This window comes from Squalius cephalus, assembly GCF_949319135.1.
Source record: "Squalius cephalus genome assembly, chromosome: 3".
Classification (NCBI taxonomy): Eukaryota; Metazoa; Chordata; class Actinopteri; order Cypriniformes; family Leuciscidae; genus Squalius; species Squalius cephalus.
In genome coordinates, this window is record NC_137124.1 from 27,053,278 (window position 1) to 27,080,352 (window position 27,075).

Sequence of the window (27,075 nt, forward strand, 5' to 3'; positions counted from 1 at the left end):
ATTCCCTCAGGAACGTCATAGCTTAGTCTGGGCTGGGGGAACAGGAATTGGCGTGATTTCACATGGCAGGAATGGATTTCTCAGTCCTGCATTAAAACCTTTGATATTTGTCAGGATGACACTGATTAGAGGAGCAAAGTGTTTCTATCAAGGAGGACTATAATATCTGGAAAAAAGCTATTTCAAAAGCAATTGCTTTGCTAGCTAGAGAGACTGGAATTTTGTTTTTGAAGTCTCTTCTGCTCACCAAGGTTGCATTCATTTGATCAAAATTATTAAAAAAATATTTTTTTTACTATATTTTACAATATAATTTATCCCAGTGATGTCAAAGCTGAATTTTCAGCATCTTTACATCAAGTGTCTGATCATTCAGAATTCATTCTAGGCTAATCTGCTGGTTAAGAAACATTTCTTAATATTATCAATGCTTAAAACAGTTGTGCAGATTAATATTTCTTAAATAAACCGTGATAGATTTTTCAGGATTCTTTGATGAATAGAAAGTTCAGAACAGCATTTATTTGAAACAGAAATATTTTGTAACATTGTCTTTACTATCACGTTTGATCAATTTAAATGCATCCTTGCTGAATACAAATATTATTTTATTTTCAAGAATGTCTGTCTATCTACACATACAATTAATAAAAATACATTATAAATGCAGCAATTAAACAAATATATAAATATTTAGTCTGAACACAGAGCTGCTTGAAAAAGGTTATCATCGATGGAGAAATATGCTTTTTGCCACCCAAATGGCATCTACCAGCAGGAGGTAACTGCCTCATACAACCCTGCCAAACCTTGACCTCCTGTTATGTATGTGTGTGTGTGTGCGCAGCAGAATGCTGTAAGGCAACTCTCTTCCTTCTGTTAATGAGCCCTCAGCGGTCTTGAATCTACATCATCAATTAGCCACCACACAGTTTTAGTTGACTGGAGCCCAAAAGCACAAAATGTTCTTACATGGCTTGTTGCATGTTGCCTCTACAGCCTCACATTAGCTAGTTTGGCTGTTGCTTTCATACATACCTGCATGATGAAGTGTTTCTGGGTGTGTGTGTGTGTGTTTTATACCATGAAACTGATGTTTTCTAACAGTTAGGTCATCTTGAGGTCCTCATTACAGGGCTGCTTCTCAGAATAGAGACTATTTTTTAAAAGCTTCCCTTGAGATCCCATTTAATCAGTATAAGGACTGAAAAAGGCTAAAGAGGACCAAAACACTCTTCCTGATGTTCCTTCCCTGATATGCAGCTCTCACACATCTCATTTCTATTCACATCTCCCTAAACCATTTTCACTTAGAAGATTAACAATCTTAAATTACATCATTGTACCTTCAGAATCCTATAGCAAATGTCTGAAACTGCAGATATGAGAATCTTAATATTAACTGACAAATCATTTTTACAGGCCTTTTTATTCAAATGGTCTCTCAGAGCCAGTGTTAACCTCTCCATCATAGCACAGTGAACACTATCACTGTTTAGTCTCATTCACAGTTCTGGAATCATCTGAAAAGAATCTACTTACGTGAGAGGCATAACCCTAAACAGGCAGCACTGATCTGAAGTCGGCTCAGGAGCAACAAGGCTAATGTGGAGCTAAGTGTATGAATGAAAATGGTTATATCATAAAAGAACTACAGTGAATCTAATAACATCTGGACCTTTAGACTTTGGTTTAAAGAATCAATAGGAACAGCAAAAGATAAGTCAAAACAGTAGGGGCATCTCTCATCCCGGTCATCTGCAACAAAAAGGCCCATAATAATAAAATAAAAACATTAGAAACAAAACATTACAAAATGAGCATTTTTCTTTTTTTCGCTATCTACACACAAACAAACATTAACACGGTATGTTTGTTATAACTTTATTCCATATAATTCACATACAGGATTGTTTCCCAGTATGCAGATCAATGTTTTACCGTCATTTTTTTTCTTTGAAAAGAGACACATTTAAAAACAGTTTTCTAAAAAGCAAACAGAAAAACAAACAAAAAAGTAAAATTTGTCACTTTTAATATGAAGTACATAATCCCTCAGAAAAGCTGCTGCTGTAATTCTACAGTGTCTTATACATCATGTGCAGAAAAAGCACAACATTTTTTGTGTTGTTGTTGTTTGTTTTGTTTTACTGTAGGAGGCCAGTGAGCTGAGCTCTAAAGCAGAGGTTACACTGTTTACCAAAGCAGCAGGTTGATTCAGGAGACACTGCTAGACATTCATTTTCAGGATTAAGTGGTTTGCCATAAGAAGCAGAGAGAGGCTCTCCATATTAATGCGGAACATAATGCATTAGCCAGTGAACAAGAGAAATCTCACGTAAACATTCATCCAAACATCCGCCTTCCCTATGCAGTACTGCAGCACTGTGTACCAGACCACTGGCCAGCATTTCGACAGTGATGAACACATCATAAAGACGCTCCCTAAGGTCACATATCAACATAAAGTACACTTAAGCACATCCGACATTATGATGTGGTGGTTATTTAGTGGCTTGTGAACAAGCTGAAGTCAAAATATGCTTCAAATTCTGAAATTCAAAAATGATAAACACACTCTCTGAACACACACATGCATGCATGCGCGCACGCACGCACACACACACAGGCACACACACACACGCACACTTTTCTGAGAGAGAAGGTAGAAACCAGAGTGCTACATAAGAAATAAATGGCAAGGTAGCAACAGAAATGTTGTCAGGTGTCTGCTTAACTTTCAGTAGGCTTTGAAAATCTACAGTAGCTGACAGAACTGGGATAGTGTCTCTCTCACATAGACATGCTTGTCAAACTTCACCGCTTCCCTGTTGAGGTTCTGAGTGTGAGGTTTATCACATTGTGCCAAGAACCACTTTACTGTAAACAGGGAAGGGAAAACCCTTTCAAGAAGCCAAATTTCTGTTTTTTATTTAGGGCAAAGCAAGATAATTAAGGGGTTTCAGTGGTAACGATGGGTGGAAAGAAGACTGGCTTGGCCACATGGAAGACTGATGAAGCTGATGATTTTATGGGGCTACAGATCTTAAATGAAAATTGAAATGAAAATTTTGTCATCCCTTACTCACCCTCATGTTGTTCCAAACCTGGACTCTTCTCAAAAGAGTTTTCTCTTCTAGAAATAACCCAATTCTTTCTTTCTTCTCAATTCTCAAAATAACTTATTTTGTGTTCTGCAGTCGGACAGGTTTGGAAAAACATGAGGAAGAGTAAATAAATTTTCATTTTTTTAACTACCCATTAATGGCACAGAATTAACTCTACAAAATACAACATTTGTTTAGACAACTCCGTCTTCTTTCTTGATTCTCTTTCTTATCTTCTTTCCAAAAGTTTAAAAAACAGGAAAAACAAGGCGTGGCCTTTTCACCTTTATAAAAATCTGAACTAAAATGTAACAATCACTTTCTAAAAATGGGCCTACCTTCTACAGAAGTGACTTTACACCCAGTTCTAAACTAACCAACAGTAACATAACCAAATTGTTCAGAGTGTGACAAGTTATTGCAACTTCAAATACAAGACTATACGAGACTTTATACTTGTCTGGTCCAGGCAGCAGATTTCAATGGCATCTGAAACGTTACATTTGAAAGAAGATGTAGAGGAACAAAACGTTCAGTTGAACTGATATTGCTCTGCAGACTCGAGACTGCCTGCAAAGTGATGCTCCGTCTCTCTGGCATTCACATAAAAACACATACGCACCTTATTCTGTACGTGGCTATATATGTGCGCACTTCATGATGGACAACAGGCAGACAGAGACCACCACTGGAACCTTCAGCAAGGCTGACTGAAGTACAACATGGAATCGCCTCAATACATTGCTGAGTTTTAGCTGATCAGGAAACCACAACTGTTTCTCCATCTTTCATTATTCACTAAATTGTGTCAGAGCAGATGCAAAATATTAACGCTGATGCGAAAGGAACACCGAGTGCAAATATATTCGGACGTTTCTGTTGTGTTGCCTTCTCTTTTCTCGTTGTTTTCAAATTATGACTTCTCTCCGAACTCCGCCCCTTTCACCGCCCATACTCTTCTCCGTGGTAACTATTATCACTGTTGCTGTAGTTACTGTTATTCACTGGAGAAAGAGATGGTGAGGATGAGAGTAAAGATGGAGAGAGGGGCACAAAGTCTTGGAGCTCCTCTCCCTCCAAGACACTGTCTGTTTCCATGGAAGCAGAAGGTCCGTTTGTGTTTACAGCAGAGGAGAAAAGAGGTGAAAACTCCTGTGACAGGAGGGATGTGTGAAGTCTCTCTTGTTCTACGAGGGGTGTTAGGTCTATGTCTGTAGAGGTGCCCAGAGCTGTGTCTGTATGAAGCCCCAGTGCGTTGGTGAGGACGCAGGAGTACGAACCTGCAGCTCCAGCCAAAGACCCAGGAACACTAGAGGAGGGACCAGGGATAGGGCTCAAAAGAGTACGGCTTCGTGCGTCCGCACCTGTCTGGGAGCCACGGTGGATATGGTGGCTGACGATGATGTTGTTGCCAAAGCTGCCCATGGAAGCCATTGTGGTGCTCTGCTCACGCTGGACAACCGCAGTCATGCCTCCCTCAGCCATTAGCCTTCGGATACGAGAAACATACTCTGCCTGACCTGAGAGAGAGAGTGAAGGAGAACTATTGAGTTCTTCAAGAAATACCAGTGTCCAACTTGCTTTCAGGGATCAATAAACTTTATTAGGGAGGAACAAAGTAATAAAGCTGGATGGCCTTTTGGAGAAAAAGTGAAACTGACAGCTTACAAAACACGAAGAGTTGCAGGGTGTGTTGACAGCGAAATGTTTGGTGTTAGTGGAAGATTTATGTCTTGCCAGTGTCAGTGGAGATTTACACACATAGAATGGCTTTCAAACAGCTGTTACAGTACAGGTTTACGGCCTGGACACGTGTTGTTTGGACCTAATTTAACAGAAAGGTGCAGTGCAATTAAAGCGCCACAATTGAGTCTAAATTATTCATCAACAATGTCTGCAAACTCAATTCTTTGATCCTCATCTACTGTTTAAGCACTATGGATCAAGTATAGTTAGTATGAGTATGAGAGTGTGTTTCAGATGTTTGCATCAGCATCAACAATCCTTTCAAGCTTTGGTTTCCTTCTTCATGGTTTAATTTCTGCACTGATAGTTGCATTCGTTTTCTGAATTGTGAGTGGACTGTGTACTCCACAAGTGACTTGTGCTGTGCAACAATGTACTACTGTACAATCTAAGGGGACTTTCACACTGGGCATGTTTGCTGCGGTCTGAATCTGAGTGTGACGGGTCTGGTTTTTATAGGTCCTATCGCACCTCAGTGGATTTGTGTTCATCTTGCGGCATCACAAATGTGCACAACACGCATGATAGAGAGAACAATGTGGGATAATATGTTGTTTTTTATTTAATTAGTGATATTATGTGCAGCAAAATGAATAAACCATGCGTCTATGCACGTTGCATTCTGCTGCTCTTTTGAGGAGACATCTGATTGCGAGCCATTCATTTGCCGCTCTGATTGCACTCACTCTACACGATTACACTGCACGCTCACACTCGCTCGTATCCAACGTAAATCATCACTGACATGATTCCCTGCATGTGTTTGGTTGAACTAATGATGTTTGTCATCAGCTAAAATTCATGTGCATGTTACTTTACATGCTGAACAAGTGCGGACCAGAGTTCAAATTGCTTTCAAATGAATGAAAATTGCTCAACAGTTCTATTGAACTGCAAGGGTGAAAGCACCCCAACATGTTAGTTACCAAGGCAAAAACAACTGTATTACCTAGGATGGCTTTGGTTTTAAATGTCCTTTCTTTGTCCTAACCATAAACCATCCCTACAGTCAGAAGTCAATATTACTGTATGATGATTTAAATGTTGTTCAAGTTGGCCCTAAATCAAATTCTGGATGGTTGATAACAGTTCCAGGACCAAAATCAATATTACATAGTTACTGTGTTCATCTGTGTGAAGTATGTGCTGGTTACCTGTGCTGGGTTCAGTGAGATCTGACCCTTCATCTTCCTGAGGTCGACTGTGGGGGGGCGTCTCTGGTACCACCTCAGACCCAGAATCCTCTGGGAGAGTCTCTAAATCCAGAGAGTCTGTGGATGATAAAGAATGATCATTTCAGAATTGTATAAGTTGCTTTTGAAACCCCCCCATTTGATTTATTTGATTTTCAACATAAAAAGAAAACAAATGGGATGAATAAAAACGAACAAACAAACAAACAGATGATAAAAACTTGCACAGGTTAGTGGCAAAATGAGAGAAAATAATATTACTGCTTTTTGTATTCCCATTTATCAGGGAGAGTGGTACTATGACTGTGCTTTCTTAAACCTCTGAATGCTTGCAAATGTTTGCTTTTGTGTTGGTTCTTAATTCTCACACTTTATTCTCACACTGAATGAAGTGCCACTACAATAGTTTACATATTTTTATTATTACTGCTTTTTTATTGCTTGCTTATGTTTTACATTTTCACATCTGACTGAAAAACCATAAACAATCCAAATGTTATTATCAGATGAATGATTTGAGAAATAGAAATTTGACAAATAGAAGCATACAACAAAACATTGACAGTCAAGAATAATGGAGAGGAATTCTCTATCTCAGTTTTTTTCTGATACCTGCAGCAATACACCTACATCAGCTATAGGAAATAAAGTAAGCGAAAATGAGAAATCATGTGTGTTTATCTGTAAAAATGACGTTCCATGTTAAAATAACAGAAGTGACAAAAATGATTTCATAATTAGTAACTCAGTCCTTTAAAGCTGTTTAAACATTAATGGACTTAGGACAAATACCGTCTGCTGTTTAAGCTTATCTCAGCTGGCAGGCTGATCGTCGTGATTTAAAGTGTCTTTATTATGATTGAATAGTCTCTTTTTTGCCAAACTGCACTCATGGTTCAGGGTCACTAATTTCCAATATGAATACTCATTGTGCTGCCTGTAAAATGCGTCACATTGTCAGTTTATCCCTCCCTGGACAACAGCTCTCCAAAAATACAGAACATCACCTTCATCTGGACCCAACACAACCAAATTCTCTTAGATCACTGGTGACAAAGGCCACTAATGCCAGTCTGTCCTTGTTTGCCACCACAAAATGCAAAATAGAAAAACACAAAAAAGCAAAACACAACATTTCCATTATAAAAGTATATCAAATCTCATAAATAACATTTAATAAAACAAATTTGATATTTTTATACTCTCAATCTATACTACAGTTCAAAAGTTTGTTAAAAATATTTATAATGTTTCAAAAGATTTCTATTTAAAAAAAAAAAAAAAAGCAGTTCTTTTGAACTTTGTATTCATAAAATAATCCTGACAAAAATGAAAACTGAAGCATGGATCAATGGCTGCTGAGAATTCAGCCTTTTAAAATATATTAAAATTGAAAGATTATTTTAATTTGTAACAATATTTCACAATATTACTGTTTTTACAGCATTTTTGATCAAATAAATTCAGCCTTGGTGAGCATAAGATACTTCTTTCAAAAACACTAAAATATCTTTCAGACCCCAAACTTTTGAATGCTAGTATGCCTTCTAAAGATATCATAAGATTAGTCAGGATTATTGTGTTCTATTGACAGCCATAGCTTAACGGTATATTTCGCTTCAGGTTTATACATCTAACATTACTCTAGTGGTGGGTAGAAAAAAGATTCAGTGAATCTTAATAGAAAGCAAATATTTTTCAGATACACTAAGAAGAGTCGGACCAATGTACAGTTAATATGAAGGAATTTTCCGCATTGATTTTTCAGAGGTGTTTTATCCTTATTTTTAGTTATGTTTCATTGTGTTGTGTATGATAGCTAAAGGAAATGTCAGTAAACTTAACTGAAATGGTACTGTTAATTTTCTGCCAGGGCATTATCTGTTTTTTAGACAGATTTCTTTCTTACTGTGTGAAATTTCACACATATTAATAATATTGTTATTTCTTACAGTCTCTGATTATTCCTTTAAAGTCAAAGAAAATGAATATATCTGAGCCAACCATTCACAATGACGTCATTCAGGAGACTTCTCCTTCTTTCAAAGCCCTGAATGCATCTCTGTGACTGAGCCAATGGCAACGGTGCAATTGGGTTTTGTACATACCAGTACCGATGTGCAGCATTATTATCACATCAGCATTTTCGTTCATACACAGCTAATGAACAAGCCATTATCAGGCCGCGTGAGCGAATTAAATGGCTCCGTGTGGAGCATCTCCTCATGGGGTTTGTGCTGACTGAACAATGAAAAAGTAATCTCTCAGCATTGACTGCACCCACAGGCTTCTGTGAGGAATACATTTTGCTGTTGAGTGAAGAGAGTCTTTGAGCTATATATTAATTATTTATCTAATACATAACATCTGTTATGCCTCCAAAATAGTGAGTGTGTGTGAGTTGAATGAGATAGAAAGAAACAATCATCCCTGTCTTTAAGAAGTAATCGGAACATTCTCGCATGCAGCTGTCCTGTTGACCAGTTTGCAAAATGAACACCACTTAAACTGCTCAATCCTCACACAAACAAGCTTTCAGTGTCAGACAAAAAGCCAACCAATGTCGGAATGGAAATGTGAGGATTTCCTCTTCTGCGACCACAGTGCTTCATGTGAATGTTGTGACAGACTGTACAGTAAATCCCCTTAAAGGTGCATGAGTCACTGGATATCAACAACACTAGCTATTCAAACACATGGAAATGAGCTGTTTTCTATAGTGATTCATGCATATTTTGTGTGTTTAAAAAAAGGGTTAAAGGACACGGAGAGAAAGGAAGGAGGAGCCATTATGAAAACTCTCATGACCTTTGGCTGGTATTCTGCCTATGACAGCTGAAGCTGATTCCTCTGTAAAGGAGAGTTAAGGTGTCTAAGTGTCATGAAGTGCTATAATGAGACTGGTTACTCTCTGTCTGTCTGTCTAAGCTCTGACCACTGAAGAATGATGAGATGCTTGGCAGTAAGAAAGTTTTTAATGCCAAATCAAACCTGAACACATGAAACAAAACCATGGCTTCACAAAAACTGAACTTTCATTTAGTAGGATAACCCTAACGCCGTTCATACACAAAAACAACTTTCAAAATTGCTCTTCTTTTCACACTACACAACTGTCTGTCGTCATTGATGTCAGTTCCAGTCAAAACTCATTTAACACTACAGGACTTGGGTTGCACACAGGTCTAGAGATTTAACTGCTAAATATCTCTCGGCATCGGTAACACACTGGCGTTTCTCTCAGAATGCGTCTTTGATAATTCAAACATAGTGATCATCACTTACGTGAACGAGCACCGATTTGCCTCTGAATTTGGGCTTTTATCATTATTTATGTTGTCATTAATTATGTTAAATTACTGTTACTGCTCTCATAGAAATATGATTAATTGTACTCCTGTTCTGTTGCGCTCTGTCTGTTTGACATGCATGTGCACATCAACGCTCGTTCATTGACGTCTGTGAAATTTGACGGAGATTCGTTTGTTGTCAGAATATGCTAAATGGAAATACTCGTGGGAATTTATAATATTTACCGATAAGGATATAACCGTAAAAGTTACGATATTGCATTACTCCCTTAAAACAGTAACTAATTGCATTATTTAGTTACTTTTTATGGACACTGGACAGTAATGTGTTACGTTACTTTTGCGTTACTGTTTCCCACCTGGGCTGAGCTTGCTTATTCGTTTTTTAATAACACACAAAAAAGTTCTATTTTTGGCAAATGTAAAGGCCCTTTCACACAAAAAGTGAAAGGAATAAGCCTCAGGCTGAAAGAAATGCAAATTCATGTCTGTACAGCAGAGGGCACAGCTCAAACAACCCTTTCAACTGTGCTGCCATTCTGGATTGCAGAAGAAAAAGACACAGGAGAAGAAATTTCAGCATTCTTATGTCAATAAAAACAAAAATATTAAACAAATGAGAAGTTTAACTAAAATTAATTTTCCTTATTCGTATGGTTGAATTGGATCATTAAAGGTCAGAAACAAAGACATTGGTAATAAAGTGAGATTAAATACATAACATATATTTGTGTTAACAATTATTGCAAATTTGCGTAGTATTCTGAGTTTGAATTTTACTGTTTTCATTCATTTTTTTTTAGGAATACTGAATCTGTTTTGTTTTTTTGCAAATGAGATGAGAAAGTTAATGTTAATATGTACATTTAGTCTAGAACTACAATAACCGTTATGTTTTACACAGCGCACACAACGCCTCTGCACCTTTACTCCCGATTTCTCTCAACATGGGGACGAGACGCATCAGTCAATAAATGGGGAAAAAAGGGACGTGAAAAAGTAACTCAGATATTTTGTTGTGAATTATAACATAATGTGTTACTTTACTAGTTACTTGAAAAAAGTAATTGATTACGTAACTCATGTAATCAAATCCTGCTGAAGAAAGAACCAAGTCTCCTGGTCTTCGCTTCTGAATTTCCAAAAGTTTTGGTGCCGTGACCCGGATAGAGCTCCTCACCTGAATCCAGATTTAAACTTCAAGCTCAACAAAGATCTGACTGTGTTCCAGACTGAATCTTTCTGTACAACCAAGGGTTGGTGAGTGCCACTCTATCCAAAAGAACCTTTAAGACCAGTACAAATGTGTTTTTCAGTACTTCCTCTGTGCTGTCAGAGAAGAGTTAACCGACAGCTGTAGGGTTTGGTTAACTAAGCTATCCTCTAAAGTTTTCTTTTAGAGATGAAAGTTATCTTCTGTTCAGGCAGGGAAGATTATCATTACGTGCTAATATTGGTTATCCTCTGTTTTTGGCAGGGAAGAATTGGTTTATCCTCTGCTTTACCAGGGAAGGTGATTTATCCTCTGTGTAGTCAGAGAAGATTCATCCTCTGTTCAACCAGGGAAGGTTAACAACAGCTACAGTGTTAACAGTAGTTTATCCTCTGCTTTGCCAGGAGAGTGTTTCATCCTCTGTATAGTCAGGGAATTTGGTTTATCCTCTGTCTAATCAGGGAAGGTTGTTTAATGGAATAGTTTATGCTCTACTTTGCTTGAGAAGAAGGTTCATCCTCTGTTTAATCAGGAAAGTTTAACAACTGTTAAAAGTGTGTTTAGCATATTGGTTCTCCTCTGCTTGCCAGGGAAGGTTGAATACATTATGATCAGTATTCATAACTAGCTATCCTTTGCTTTGTCAGAGAAGTTATTGGTTTATCCTCTGTTTTATCAGGGAAGTACCGTGTCAGGAAAACATCACAAAATGGTTAGAAGGAATGCTAAGCTGATTCCAACAACTGAGAAAGGTGGACTAACTACCCCTTTATGGACAGACAGTGAGTTCAAGTCATTGTTAGGAGAGCACATGGACTCCATAGTGACTGAGTCAGTCAGATTGGATTTGACAAAGAAATTTGGTGTTCACCCAGAAAAAGTATGGTCTATTGAAGAATGCAAGAAGGTGTTAGGTGCATGTATCAGGAAGAAAAACTTATCCATTTTAGCTTATCCATTGCACAAGAACAAGCTCAGTGTATTGGTAAGCTAAAAGAACAGAAAAAACAATTGCACACTCAAGTGTCCTGTCTCACAAAAAAGGTGGGCCATAGCAAGGCCTCAACCAAATGTGACTCAGAAGACAAACAGTCAGATGAAACTTATCCTTACTTACAGTCTTTCTATAGAATAGAAGTCAATGCTGGATTGATGAATAAAGATGTAAATGCAGTTGAAGTGTGTGGAGCAAGACAAAAGGCTCAGACAGAGTAGGGGAAAAGGGCTTAATACAGTTCCATCTGCAACCCCCATACTGCAGTTACAAGCAGTCAATACAACTTTAGGTCCTGAAACCATAGAGAGACTTGCTGAGAGTTTGCCATCAGTGCATATAAAATTTTCTGAGTTTAGGAGAGAGTTGTCCAGAAAGATGCGGCTCTATGATGTCTCTAGCTGAAGTCACCCAGCTAACATCACAGATCTTGACTGAGTCAGAATTCAATGATTTCAAAGTGCTGTAAACAATTCTGATTTTCAACATGCCAGAAAAGATTAATTGAAAGAGGGAGTTCCGAGAGTGTTAAAGAACATTGTTGGACCAAACGTGGACTGGTTAAAGATCACTAGTTGTGTACAGAAGAAGGATGGAACTGTCAGTGAGTACACTGAAAGATTTTGTCAGTCAGCTGCAGCATACAGTGGGATAGCTGACACTTCAGAGAAGGTGCTAGATGATAATGGTCCCCTAGATCGCACATGGTTTGATGGTCTTTTGTCAGAACATAGAACGGCATTGCCTCTCTTAGACTTCACATGGTCCACTAGAACCCTGCAAAACAACTTGGAGAGGTTAGCTACTTGGGAAAGAGACTCTGATGTCAAGGCAAGAGTAAAAATTGCAGCAGCATCCTTTAAGGTCAACACAGAGAATCAACAGAAACGAAAATGTCCTAAGAGAGAGGGCAGTTGTTATTACTGTGGTAAGCATGGACATCGGAGAAAAGAGTGTAGGAAAAACAAAAAATAACTTTAGACAAGTTAACAATGTTACTCAGCTTCTACTCAGTCTGCTTGCTACTCTGAAGCAGCCCCTCCCCTCGTCATTAAACTCGTGGGGCAGCTTGTTGAGGTGTTAACCATTTGGGCTGTGAGTGCTTAATTTCCCCAGTAACTTACAACAAAGATGAAAGTCTTATTATTGTTTAATAGAACAAAAGGAAAGTGACTGTCTCAGCCTTCCTTTAGGGGACACTTGTTAAGTAAATTCACAGCCTTAAATGTCATGCTACAGCACAGGCTTCATCAGTAATGGTGTTAGGTCAGACTGTAAACGTAAAATGCCCTCATGCAGTGTCCGCACTAATGAATCAAGCAAAAGTCACTTCTGTCACCTCCTCCCGTTGGGGAAATTGGTTAACTACCCTCACAGCCCCGAACATTGTTTTACAGCATGCGCCAGTCACGAACCCATCCTCATGTATGATGTCTGCAATGACTGAAGTTGTGTTAGAGGATGAAGGAGAAATGACTCACGATTGTGTTACGCTTACATACATACCTATGATTGAAGTAAAATAAACTCCCATAGAGAATTCAGAATTTGAGTTGTTTGTTGATGGTTCAGCTCAAGTCATTTAAGGTAACAGACGAGCAGGTTATGCAGTAACTTCCACCACTGAAGTGGTAGCTTCAGGTCGTCTTCCAGATCATTTTTCAGCTCAAGCTGCAGAACTAGTAGCCTTAACCCTCTGAGGTCGACAAACGCGGGGGCGCGTTTTGCTGGATTTTCTCCACATTGTAGCACTATAAACTTAAATTACTCCGTCATTTATGGTCATACAGAAAAAAGAAATATAAAAAAAGAATCTGTGATATTTCTCCTTTTGTATGTGTCCACTTACAATCAAATCAAAACATTGTGCTTTTGTAAAATAAAGAAAATAAACAGGGTGTGCGTTCTGCCTCTCCGTTGCGGTGAACTTTTTTTTCTTGAGCACGTCTATAAACTGAAACAAAACTCAGCGAATATCATCATCATAACGGATGGAAACATTTGAAGTAACATGATAATCAATATATTTTTCTCTAGCTTAGTTGTTACTGAAATCTTTTGGAAGATTTATACTGCTATAGGTTATTTATTGTTATTATTATTTTATCCGGCACTGCGCATATACCTTATGCCTACAAGGCACAACAAACATGGTGTTCATTATATTATATATTGTTGGAAACATTTGTGTGTGTGTGTGTGTGTGTGTGTGTGTATTCTGTGAATTTTAAATAGGAATTTTAAAAAGCAATTTTAACCAGAAAAATCTAATATTTATTTCCAAAATCGTGCAGGCCTTTCTCTTGATATCAGTATGTTCACTTTTTTTTTTTCAGGGCCCAGATGCCACTGAGGACTTCAACATTCACATGCGTCTCGTGAGTACGTGAACATGGTAAAGTGAAAATCTTGGAAATTAAAGGTATGTACAATGTTTTTAGGAATGGCACAAAGGTCTCTGTCTTTGAAGTGCTTTTTTGGCATTTGTTGTGTATCTTTGGATTATGTTGTGTTGTAAATAAATCCAAACAATTTAAAAGCCATTCTTTTTTAAATCTCCTCATTTACAGTATTGTGCAAGGTTGCTCAGAATGACAGGGCCTGATAGCTCCTAATAGGGCCGTTAGGGGAGGTTCTTTGTCTTTCTCAGGTGTGAAAACTTACATATTAATGAGCTCCCGCATAAAGCTTTTTCACACAAAACACGTCGTAAAATTTTTAAATCAATATATTGTCTTATCTGAATGAGCAGTCAGGGTGATTTTCACATAGTTTTGCAGCAAATATTCTAGGCTACGTCATACAATTTTCAAAAGTCTTGTGAAGAAATAATCAGTATGGGTTTCATGGCCTTATTTCAGTGAGAATTTTTTTTTGTATTTTCACAAACCACGCATAAATGTCATTATCTCAAAACTACAAACTTTTACATACATGCTGCTGATATATTATTGTAGCAGAGTTTGTGCTGAATACAGTGTAATTAGAAAATGTCACAAGTAACAGAAATAACCAGAAATGTCAGAGCATGTCAGAACACCTCCAGGGCCCAGAAAACAGCTCAGACCTCAGAGGGTTAACTAGAGCATGCATGCTAGCTTCAGGATCAGTTGCAAATATCTACACAGATTCCAGGTATGCTTTTGGGGTAATTCATGATTTTGGTGTCATTTGGCAAAGCAGACAGTTTCTAACTTCTGCTGGATCCCCCATTAAGCATGCTGGATTAGTGAAAGATCTAATATTTGCCATGAAACTTCCAAAGAAATTAGCGGTGATCAAAGTGAAAGCACATCTCACAACTAATACTACGGACAAGTGTGTTCAGGTAGTACAGCACAGAAGACAATTCTGCCTCCTGAATCAATCATTGATCTGTACAAAGACATTCCTCTATATGAAGCATGGACATGGTTAGACAAAGGAGCCACCGTGGATTCATCCGGCTGCTGGACCAAAGGGGGAAAGTATGTCGCTCCCGAGTCACTGCTGCCATATTTGGCTCAACAAATACACAATTTGGGTCACAGTGGTCCAGCAACGATGAATCACAGGTTCTCAAATCAATGGTGAAATCCAAAATTCAGAAAGGTAGCCACCGAAACAGTCAAGAGATGCATTACATGTCAGAAATATAATGATGTGCCAGCAGCAACTAAAGCAGCAACACATACCCCAGCTCCACCAGGACCATTTCGTCACCTGCAAGTTGATTACATATCGTTGCCTCGTTGTAAGGGAAAAACTGACGTTTTGGTAGTAATAGATATGTTCTCAAGATGGATAGAAGCTTATCCAACAGGGCGTGCTACAGCTGCACATACTGCTAAATGTCTTGTCACTGATTTCATTCCCAGATGGGGATTACCAGATTGCATTGACTCAGATCCAGGTACACACTTCACAGGACAGGTAGTCAAGGAAGTGTCTAGAATGTTGAAGATTAGGTGGAATCTTCACTGCCCATATAGGCCACAATCATCAGGACAGGTTGAACGATCGAACAGAGCAATCAAAACCAGGCTAAGCAAAATGCATCAGGAAAGAGTACCATGGGTCGAAGCGCTGCCAGCAGTACTGTGTAGTATGAGAGCGTCACCCAACAGATCAGTAGGACTGAGCCCTCATGAGATTATTACTGGACGCCCAATGCAGATGCCAGATGTGATTGATCTGAGAAATGCTGATGTACACATTGCCTCAGATGCCCTGATCGCTAACTGTGAAAACCTCACAAAGGCAGTACAGAGTGCCAAAGAGAGAGTTGAGTCTTGTTAGCAGACTCCACCAGAAGGTGGACACACAATCATCCCAGGTCAATGGGTCATTATAAAGTCATTCAGAAACAAGCCATTAGAGCCTAAGTGGCATGGACCACATCAAGTGATGTTGATTACAGCAGCTGCAGTATTGTGTCAGGGAACCGAATGCAACAGGCTTCGGGGGCCAACCCTGCGGTGAAGACTCCCTCATAGGCCTTCCCCATCCACTAGTCCATCCTTTCCTCACTGTTCTTTAGGTGTCGCAGGAATTAAGAAATAGGGAAAGAAGGAACAACAATAGCAGACTCAGAAAAGGATACAACCCTAGTGTTTGAACAAATACTGCTCTATCTGTCTTTTGTTTTCTTTCTTACTCTGTGCAGATATCACTTGATGGCTGTCCCGAGACCCATATGCACCGACCTCCTCATCTGCGTATAAAGCCACAACCTCTAGAAAACAACTAGACCCACTGCAGAGCCAACTATCACAAAAATAAATAAATAAATACACATACGGGAACTTCAGTCATCCATCAACATGATCAAGATTGTCGTACAAGTAATCATCATGGACATCGCACAGTGTAGACTCCAGAAACAACATATTCTTAGAGCTGATGGATATGTCAAAAAACGCCTTGTTTGCTGGAAAGAACGTTTGCATGCCACACCCGCCTTCAGTAGGAGCAGGAATCCCATGGGTGGAACACCCCATCTACATCTACAAAATTCAGCTCCTACCACAAACAAAGAAGATGGCTGCATTCCAGGACTCACTTGTGCACAAACATGGTGGTCAAGAACTCTTGGAGCATTAATCCAGTCTTATGGTGTCATATAGGCCCTTGATCAAGTCAGAAGCTTATAGAATTCTGTACAGAAATTGGCCAATGATACGGCTTTGGCCCTGGGTAACATCATGGATACTCTCGCTTCGCAAAAGATAATGATCTTACAGAACAGAGTGGCCTTAGATTACATTCTTGCAACGCAAGGGGGAGCCTGCACCATTATCGGCCCTGAGTGCTGCACTGGGTTAATGGATCCAACAGAGAACTTGAACAAAATCCAACAAGACATTCTTGATCTTTCAGCAAAATTACACCAGATGACTGAAGATAATTCTTCATGGTTCGGAAACCTGTGGTTAGGTAAACCCTGGCTGTGGATTCAAGGAAATAGCAATTCTGTTGTTGTTTCTCCTACTGGCGTACTATCTATGCGTCCACAGTATCAAGTGTTTCATTCAACAAATGACTCACGCCCCTCACGAGAAAATGACAGTTCCAACCAGAAAAAGACTATTACTCGTAAGAACTTCACGGACCCTAATTGCATGTTTGATTCTGTGTCAGCATGCAATTAATCAACACAGAGCATGTGCTATGTGCCTGTAACGATCACAGGTTACAAGAATGAACTTTTAAAGGAGTCATAACCTAGTATTACCTTGGATCCCTACTGCTGTATTATAGTCTTTCAGGCCCTTCTAAAAAAGAAAAGTGGAAAAAAAATAAACACAGAGCTCCTCAGACCCTTATTTCTGAAGGCATTATTGTCTCGCGAGATCTGATGCGATATTTTGGCTGTCGTGGACGGTCATTTTAATAATGCAAATGAGGGGCGCGTTGATTGGTTGCAGGAAGGAGGGGGGTTGACACCGCAGGTAATGCTTTAGCATATCATTCCAAAATGACATCATGGCGGAAGTTGTGAATGAACCCGACCTGGCCGCGACCGGCTTCCCGGCCAGTGTATAAGCGTTAGGCAACCAATATACAATAGCCGAGTTCATGATGATCTCAGTCATTTGTTTTTTGCAAAGTAACGTTAGCAGCCATTCCCCATGTTTACCTCGAAGCTAATACTCCCGCCAGTGTTGTGCCTGAACGCGTTCATTGAACGATAGTTCATGAACTCGTTCATATTTTGGGCGAACGTGAACTGAACGTACCGCATTACTGCCTGATGAACGTTACTGTGAACTCATTCATTCTGGTGTCTGTGAACGCCACGCTCTCTCAGTTTAACTTCGTTCAGTAGGATGCCAGATTTCTATAAAGCCTTCCAGGCGAAAACCCACCTAAAACCCACCGTAAACCGGCCTTAATATGTAGCGGAAAAACACCCAATCTGGCAACACCAGCCACCAGTGTCCATTGACTCTCTTGTTCGATCTCGTTCATCAAAATGAACAAATCTTTTTGAGTCATTTCGTTCATTTAAGGGGCTTTAAATGTTACTATTAACTGGCAGATTCCCCGAACACATCAACCTACGCAATCTTGATCATATTCTGAATTAAGAAATCATTATAATGCAGTCAAAAATCGTTTACAGGGAACATAAATAATTACTTCACCTCGAGTCTTTCGTTTATTTGTCTAGTGACAGACGCAATAGCATACAATAGCCGCATTAGCAGTTAGCTGCTGTTTGTTACACACAGTAGAGCAATATAAACACAGTCTTACCGTTTCAATTGCAGGCAGTTTTGTTGGAATGGCGCTTTTCCCGAGCTTCGATGCCAACTTCGCCTGATATTGCCCCAAATTTGTGAAGGATTCCGGCGTACAATGTTTAGCACAGCACAAACACCTAACGATAAGCCAGTGGGAAGGGTTGAAGGAACCGCGTCATTAAAAATGAATTTAATCCACTGGTCCCTGATAGCTAGGTCCGTTCTTGGTAGAGAAAACACATTTACATGTTGATTCTGGCAGTCAACCACAGAGCAACTCACGTGTGCACTACGTTTCTGCATCTTTCGCGACTGAATATGAGGGGGAGAGGGGAAGGGCGGGCTTCCTGCTGCGGTGTCCATATATGGTATATCCTGCCCCGTCTTGACGTCAAGACGGGGCAGAAATCAAAATCTCGTTTTTTAGTGCGCGTGCACGTGGGCTATTTTACAAACCCTGAGGTAAACAAACGCTTCACTTTTAAATATCGGCTTCCCGGCCAGTGTATAATCATTATGCAATCATAACATACATTGATTCTCGTGGAAAAGTGAAAATTGCAGGTTATGACTCCTTTAAGTGTCTAAAATTGTATTTTGTGAGAGTTATTAGAACAAAGGGGGAAATGTTGTATTACAAATTTTCCAAATGTTACATCTAGGTTCCAATTCAATAGTATATAAACTGAGAAAGTTCTGTACACTGTGTTTTACATTTTGAGGCATAGATGATGAGATTCAAAGAAGATTAAGTCAAGCAACCCAGGTGTCTGACATTAACCTTTTGTCTTTATGCACCTCATGAACAGTGTTATTGTCCCAAGTTAAGATATGATAATGTGAAGTTATGGGTGATACTGTCAGGCTGATTGGATTAGCATCTATGCATTTGAATGGCACTGTTATGCTGATGAGATCAGGGCTGGAGGAATTCCGGTAAGGAACTGACTCCTGTACTTCATTTACATGCTTTGTTCAGAGTGTCTCCACCTCTATGTCCTCTATGTACATCCCTCCCCCTTGAAATGTATATAAACTACAATGTCTACTGCCCTAGTCAGACTTAATAACTGCAGCTACCAACAGCTCGTGTTCTCAATAAAGAATCCTGCTGAAGAAAGAACCAAGTCTCCTGGTCTTCGCTTCTGAGTTTCCAACAGTGTAGAATATAAGAGGTCCATATATACATTACCATTCCAATTAAAACATTTTTTTATATACTTTTATTAAGCACACCAAGACACATTAAACTAATTAAAAGTGAAATACATTATGTTAAGTGTCATACAAATATTAAGCAGCACAACTGTTTTCAACATTGATAATAACTGTTTCTTGAGCATCATCATTATATTATAATGCATATTTTAAACATCTGCATATTATAATAATTTCTGAAGGATCATGTGACACTAAAGACTGGAGTAATAGCTTCTGAAAGTCATTACAGGAATAAATTACATTGGAAAAAAAATCAAAATAGAAAAGTGTTTATTTTTATTTTTTTAAATCAATTAAATTTGCGAGCATAAGATACTTTACATTAAAAACTCCTACAGACTCCAGACTTTTGAACGGTAGTGTATGAAAAAATTCCATTTCATCTGTCATTGCCTCCCACGTCACTTATTTTCACTCTGCTAGCCGCTATACCTATTTATGATGTATTAGGACACCAAAGATATCAACAGCTTCAGCCTGTCAGAACAAAAGGACAGGTGCAGCAAACTCAGGTTCAGGTGGAGCATGATCTGTCATTAGTCAGTGAACTCAATCTACTCAGGGAAAGGAAGAGAGAAGTGGAGGATCACATCTTTATAGTAAAAATAAATATTCCCAAAACATGAACTAGACATCTTCTAAATGAACTTCTGGAGTTGGCTCATTCCAAAAAAGCACATTTCAACCAAAGATTTGAAAAAAGAAACAACCCGAGGATTACATTTTACATTCCGTACAACATTCATAACAGAAAGAGATCGAAAATAGACTGGGGGAGGGATTGAGAGAGAAAACGTCTGTGCATCTTTTTTTTTTTTCGTTCCTTTGTATAACCTAAGTAAATACAACATGCTCTTTCCTCATATTCATTACATAAAATGCACAAAGAGGATGGTAATTCTAACCCTAAACTTATTCACTGACTGCAGTTTAAAACGATACCACACTTAACCCTCGCCCACAGATCTCACTGCAGGGAGTGTGCACTGTTTGTGTGGGAAGTTGGCTTTCCTTGAGGTGAGACACTCAGATGTGAACTTCTCTACCCTAAAACTTTGAGTCATCAAGTTCTTGGCACCTGTAGTACCTCAGAGAGACAAAAACATACAGTTGCTGCAGGCGAAGACGCAGTACATCTGACCTCAGTCATACGCCACAAAGCAAATACACACAGCCATGAAACCTGCTACTATGTATAATGGGCAGGTTACATGCAAATCAATTTCAGTAAAAAGAAAAGTGTTTACATTTAATCACAACATTAGAAACAGGTCACAAGACCATCAGACCTCTGACCACAGTCCATTCACTGATATTCCGTCTGATACCGTACACTAAACTGAACTTTAAACTTAATTTTCTCAATCTAGCAAGCTCTAACCTGGTCTAAAATAAAGTTCAGGAGTAAGGCCGCACAGGTTCGTTTCAATCAGTTCGCACAGAAACCAAGTCGTGTTTACAAGGAACAAGCTGATACAGGTGATCTTTTGAGATGAAGTATTGACTGGCTTTGCCAAATCTGCCAGATTACTGACATCAAATCTTTGAAAGATATTTTTGTAAACAAGTTAAAAAGCAGAACTCTACAGTATATTCCACTATTTTAGTCAAAAGTCTGGATACACAAGACTAAACCAAGGACATTCACTGTTTGAAAGTGTGAAAACAGAGCTTTTGAATAGTCTCAGAGACAGAGAAGTTTTATTCCTTCAGAGGTCAATGCTTTCAGAGATTTGCTAAAACCACCAAACTTCACACAGCTTCAGTCTGTACATGCACTCTGGGACTTCATGGACTCCGTCATGTTCCACTAATTATTATTTCTATTCATGCACTGTTTTAAAACTAACAGTTTAGCTTTAAAATCGAACAAGAAAGGGGTGTTCGTTCTTCTGTTTCTATTCTATTTTTAATACTCAATTTTCCGTAGAAGTACATTCATTTGACTCTTGCTAAAGCCAGAGCCAATCAATTTAAAGGACGCTTCAGGCAGTGCCAGCTAGGGCCCCATGTGCTTGGTTTACTGATAGCACATCCCTAGCCGTCCTTTTTCCTTCCCTCTTTTAATCCCTTTATCCAACTGAATTAAAATTGTCATTTAAAACTCTTCCCACTACTACAACTTTCAAGCAAGAGTTAATAAACTTCAAAACTGCTAACCTGTATGCAAGTTGTAATCTATGTACGTTCCTGGGCTAAACGTAAGCTTAAAAAAAAAAAGAAAGAAAAAAAAAACTCTCTCTATGTTTGTTATCATCATTCTATCATCGTTTTAACCTGTGCTTGATAACCCTGAATTTCAGTAACACTCATGACAAGTAAACCGAACTGTATTTATTGTTTTTCTAGCACTTTAGTATTGTTTCTCTCTTGTACTCTGTCACTTTAACAATACAAAATTACATTTTTATTTTTATTTTTAAATTATATACGGCAACTTTATTAGGTACACCTTGCTGGTATACACGTTTTGCATTCAGAACTGCCTTAATTCTTAATCATAGCACAGATTCAACAAGGTGCTGGAAACATTCCTCAGAGATTTTGGTTCATATTGAAGATTTGCCGGCTGCACATCCATGATGTGAATTTACCGTTCCACCCAGGGGCTTAGCTATAATTTCAGAAGTGGGGGGACAGGTTTGTTGTGTATTATCAGTTTTTTTTTCTGACCCTTGTTCAATTGACAGGTTTTAATTTTTCTTATCTCCTGCTTTTAATAGGCTAAGAAACAATAACCACTAATTTGTTTCCTATATATTTTCCTTATGACAATTTTAGGACTGATTTATGAATAAGAATTAGAGTTAATTAGAATTTACTGTACATTACATGAGAGTGTTTAGCACTCCATAATGTTCACATTGCCTCATTTTGGATAAGAATAAAACGTCAGGTCATGCATAGACTTTCTTGTCTCTTTAAATGTACTTTAATTCATGAGAATGAGAACCTTTACGTGAACACATTTGCCCGAAAAAAGTGAGGGGGACGAATTTCTGTTTTATTAAAGTGCATATGCTACACCCATGGTTCCACCACATCCCAAAGGTGCTCTATTGGATTAAAATCTGGTGACTGTGGAGCCAATTTGAGTATAGTGAACTCACTTTCATGTTCAAGATATCAGTTTGAGATGATTTGAGCTTTGTGACATGGCGTGTTATATTGCAGGAAGTAATCATCAGAAGATCTGTCACTGTGGTCATAAAGGGATGGACATGGTCAGCAACAACACTCAGGTAGCTGTGGCATTTAAACAATGCCCAATGTGTACTAAGGGGCCCAAAGTGTGCCAATAAAATATCCCCCACACAATTTCATCACCACCATCAACCTCAACCGTTGATACAAAGCAGGATGGATCATGTTGTTTAAGCCAAATTCTGACCAAATTCACAGAAATCAAGACAGATCAGAATGTACACCATTTTTCCGATCTTCTATTGTCCAATTTTGGTGAGGCCGTGTGTATTATAGCCTCAGTTTCCTGTTCTTAGCTGACAGAAGTGGCCCCCAGTGTGGTCTTCTGCTGCTGTAGTCCATCTGTTTCAAGGATGAGCGTGTTGTGCATTCAGAGATGTTCTTCTGCAGACATTGGTTGCAACGAGTTACTGTTAAGTTATTGTTGCATTTCTAACAGCTTGAACCAGTCTGACCATTCTCCTCAGGCATCAACAAGGCATTTTCGCCCACAGAACTGCCGCTCACTGTATATTTTCTCGGTTTACAGTCATACCACTTATTTCACAGCATTTCTCCACATAAATAATTATGGAGATGAGAGATAATGATTTCAGATTAAACTGTTTTAAAATCGTACCTGTTTGTATCTTATAATCCAACAGTGTACAAAACAATAGTCACAAAATGGCAGCAGCTGCGTTTGAATGAAACACGAGAGAGCGAGTCCACGACACTGGATGGCATAATTAAATAATAACTGTATACAAAATATTGATTTGACTGAGTTGTAATATTCTATTAGCTCACCAAATGCAAAACTTCCACGAAGAAAAAACCTAGCACTGCTGACTTCATTAACCCGGATGAGCCTGCGTTATCTGTTTTGAGTGGTTTTTATCTGGGAATATTTTACTGCTGGATGGCGCTATTGACCAATCAGAATCAAGTATTCCACAGAGCCGTGTGATAAAGTCACTTAAATCATCTTTCTTTCCCATTCTGATGCAGTTTGAACTTCAGCAGATCGTCTTGACCATGTCTACAAATGCATTGAGTTGCTGCTATGTGATTAGATATTAGCGTTAACGCGCAGTTGAACAGGTGTACTTTATAAAGTGCCAGTGAGTGTATATATTATTTTTTCACAAATAAATCATATTATTTATTTTGTGTTTATGCGCGTCTGTGCTTTCTATGCACTGTTTGACTGACAGGCAATCTGACCAATCATCCGCCATTCTGTCCAACAAACAAACCAGACAGGAGAGATTAACATTAACAATTATTTTATTTTTACAAATTAAAATAGATTAACATTGGTGGACTTCAACTTGAAAAATGGTGTGTACTGACGTCTTTCCGCGGTTGAAACAACATAGCTTCTGATGTTAATTTATATTTATTTTGTGCTATAGCTAGTAGGAAGTTCACTGTTTGAACTGAGGCAGTACAGCGATCTGTCACGACACATTAAAGAGCCATTAAACAGTACTTATTGTTTACATTTCTTAAAAAATGTAAAAATCTGAAAGCTGAGACTTTGTTTCATAACAAAAGTAACTTGCTCTGTCTTGTCTGACGGCGCGTTGTCAGAGTTCTCTTTGCGCCGGCCATGTATTTTTCACTGCGTGAGAACATGGTGGGGCTTGAGAGCGGCATGGCTTGTCGGACGTAGCAACAGTAACTAAGGGGGGTGGGTCTTTATGAAGGGTCAATTGACCGTTCGCAAAGACCCGCCCCATTTAGTTACAGTTGCTATGTCCGACAAGCCATGCCTCAGTTAAAGCTGCTCGTGAACCGATCATCTCTTCCTTCTAGTTAATTTATAGCATCAAATAAACATGAATGAACATAAGAAGGAATTTTGTTTTAACAAAAATGGCGGATGGCGGATTATGATTGGTCAAATCGCCTGTCAATCAAACTCCCTGAAGGGTCAGTTTTCTGTACAGTACAAAACTCTACAAACTGAGCCTCATCTTATGCATTTCAAACCAAGTAAACCTTATGTTAGCTGTACAAATGACAAATAAATAAAACTTGATTGGAAACTTCAGACAGATGGCCAGATTTACAACTACAATCTATAGATATGGAAAGAAGTAAATGATTAAATATGTGCTGCTAAATATCGCACACAGTATGATCTGAATCTTCTGAAGTTGAGCTCCCACCAGGAATTATATCAGACATATCATTCCAGCAGCGGCTCCGACTGCTAACCATGTTTATAAATAAAACACATTTAAACAGCCCAACTATCTAAAAATACAAGTGTCAGCTGGGTTAAATCTGTCGCTCTGCTTATTTCTGCAATTTATATCTGGGACCTCAAAATAGTTACATGCTTATTCATCTGTTGCTAAAAGCGACACATGCGGAATAAGAGTAATAAGAGCAGAGAGCTGAAGAGGGCTGATGGGTACTGGAGGCTGGCAGAGTAGAAAATGGCAGATGCAATGTAGTGTTTTCTGTCATAAATGCTCTCTCTGAAGCTAACCGCCATTAAACATGAGAGCAATACTACACACACATTAACTTGCCCAGTGTAGTGGCCTCTCCTGTCCCCTGTAATTACCATTAGCATAAGGACAAAATTCAGCACCCAATCTTCTCTCTTCACCTCTCAGGCTTCTCACTAAAGGCCACAGAATGACAGATAACACAAAACCAAACGGGAGCTATGTTTACATGAAGCCAGGTAATCCATAAATTCAAGTGAAAGTTCCGATGGAATGAAAAATCATTATGTAAACACCTCATTCGAAAACAAATGATCCGACTGAGCTCGATCCCAATTAATGAGCCTAAATACTCAGTTAAATAGAAACTGGCATGTAAATCAGACAACTTTCACAGTCAGATCCAAAATTGAGGATTGATATTTGCACCACAGCAATAAACATGATGGGGGTTATAAAACATTGATCATGCAGCAGTGTTATTATTCATATTTTGCATTTATTTTCACATTTTTATTTTCCGTTTTAATTTAAGTTTAAGTTACTTTTTAATTTTGAGTTAATTTTGTTACGTGCTTTTGACATTTTCATTCATTTTAATATTTTTTATATATCCATGTTAAATTGATTTTTATTGCAGTTAGTCACCAAGGCAACAATTTTTTCACATAATATTTACATTTTCTTTTAATTTTGCTTTATTTTAATTAACAAACACTGTTTTTAACAGTTTTAGTTAACAATAACAACACTAACATTGAGACTTTTAACATTCGAAATGAAGGAGGGAGGAAAAGTATGGAACAACGATTTCAAAAAAGTCTTTGAGGTAATGAAAGTTGTGGCCACGTTCTCTGACAGGAGCACTGACAGCTTCTTGTTTGCTGTGGTAGCACCGACACTAAATGCTGCTTTTGTATGTACAGAATACATGAGCTGCACATGTAGACAGATACAGTAAGTTTGAGGTACATAGAAGTTTGAGTACTAGAATCTGCAGTCAGATTGAATTTATTCAAATTGGTGAGACAAAAAAGAATGTTTTATGGATACAGAATATTTTTGCAGAGAGAAGCAGCCAATATGTTAGAGCGAAGAGATGGAAAACTAACCAAGGATTGATTTGTCTTTTCATCTCAATGACAAACCTCACCTGAGCTCAGTAATGTTTTCTTACCATCAGTAACCTGTGACCCCTGAGAAGTGCTGGGCTGCTGAGGTTCATCTGGAAGGTCATGGTCTGTTTGTGTCTCTGCATTCTGTAGCCGCAAACTCTGTGTCTGCGTCCCCTGTGATGCAACAGTGGGGGCGGGATGTCGTGGCTGCAGACCAATCGCATTCATCAGGCCCATCTCTCTGTGTGAGCGCCAATCAGTCCTGCTGTTCCTACAAACAAGACACATCCCAAGGTCTACAGGCAGTTCAATTCTAAACAGGGCTGATGGCGCTTCAGATAGAACAAGATATGTGTCTGTATAACTGCTTGCTACAGTAGGTAAAGTTCAAGGTTGTTTTCTTTTCATAGAAGTTTAAGTCAGGACGTACTACAATGCATTTTATCTAAAACAACTTACAAATGAGAATAATACAAGAAGAAGTGATTCAGCTACAGGAGAAAACTATTTGAGCACAATGGTAACAAACCAAACAAAGCCTACCCCCAAAATTACAGACAGTTAAAAGGTTAGTTCACTGGAAAAAAAAGTATTCTCATCATTAACTCACCCTCATGTTGTTCTGAACCTGACTGTATGACTTTTTTCTTCCGTGGAACATAAGGAAGATATTTTGAAGAATGTTCCAACTGTTTTTGTCCATACAATGAAACTCAGTGGGGTCCAAAACAATACTGAACCCTACTGACTTTGATGTTATAGATTATATTTTTAAAATATCTTCTTTTGGAACAACATGAGG

General features: G+C 38.6%; 1 protein-coding gene across 3 annotated transcripts in view; it reads right to left on the bottom strand.

Annotated features, from left to right (window-relative positions):
* Nucleotides 1-3,725: 3,725 nt before the first annotated feature.
* The window catches only part of ambra1a (autophagy/beclin-1 regulator 1a), a 94,437-nt gene continuing 71,087 nt past the window's right edge, over nucleotides 3,726-27,075 (bottom strand). For 2 of the 3 annotated variants that reach the window (XM_079866203.1, XM_079866202.1), the window contains 3 exons: nucleotides 26,336-26,544; nucleotides 6,008-6,124; nucleotides 3,726-4,627 (listed from right to left, as the gene is read on the bottom strand). In XM_079866203.1, coding sequence (XP_079722329.1) covers nucleotides 4,050-4,627; nucleotides 6,008-6,124; nucleotides 26,336-26,544 — 904 coding nt within the window. In that variant the 3' untranslated portion in view covers nucleotides 3,726-4,049. Of the gene's footprint in view, nucleotides 4,628-6,007; nucleotides 6,125-19,802; nucleotides 23,099-26,335; nucleotides 26,545-27,075 lie in introns of those variants that run through there. The other variant, XM_079866204.1, reaches the window with a different exon arrangement.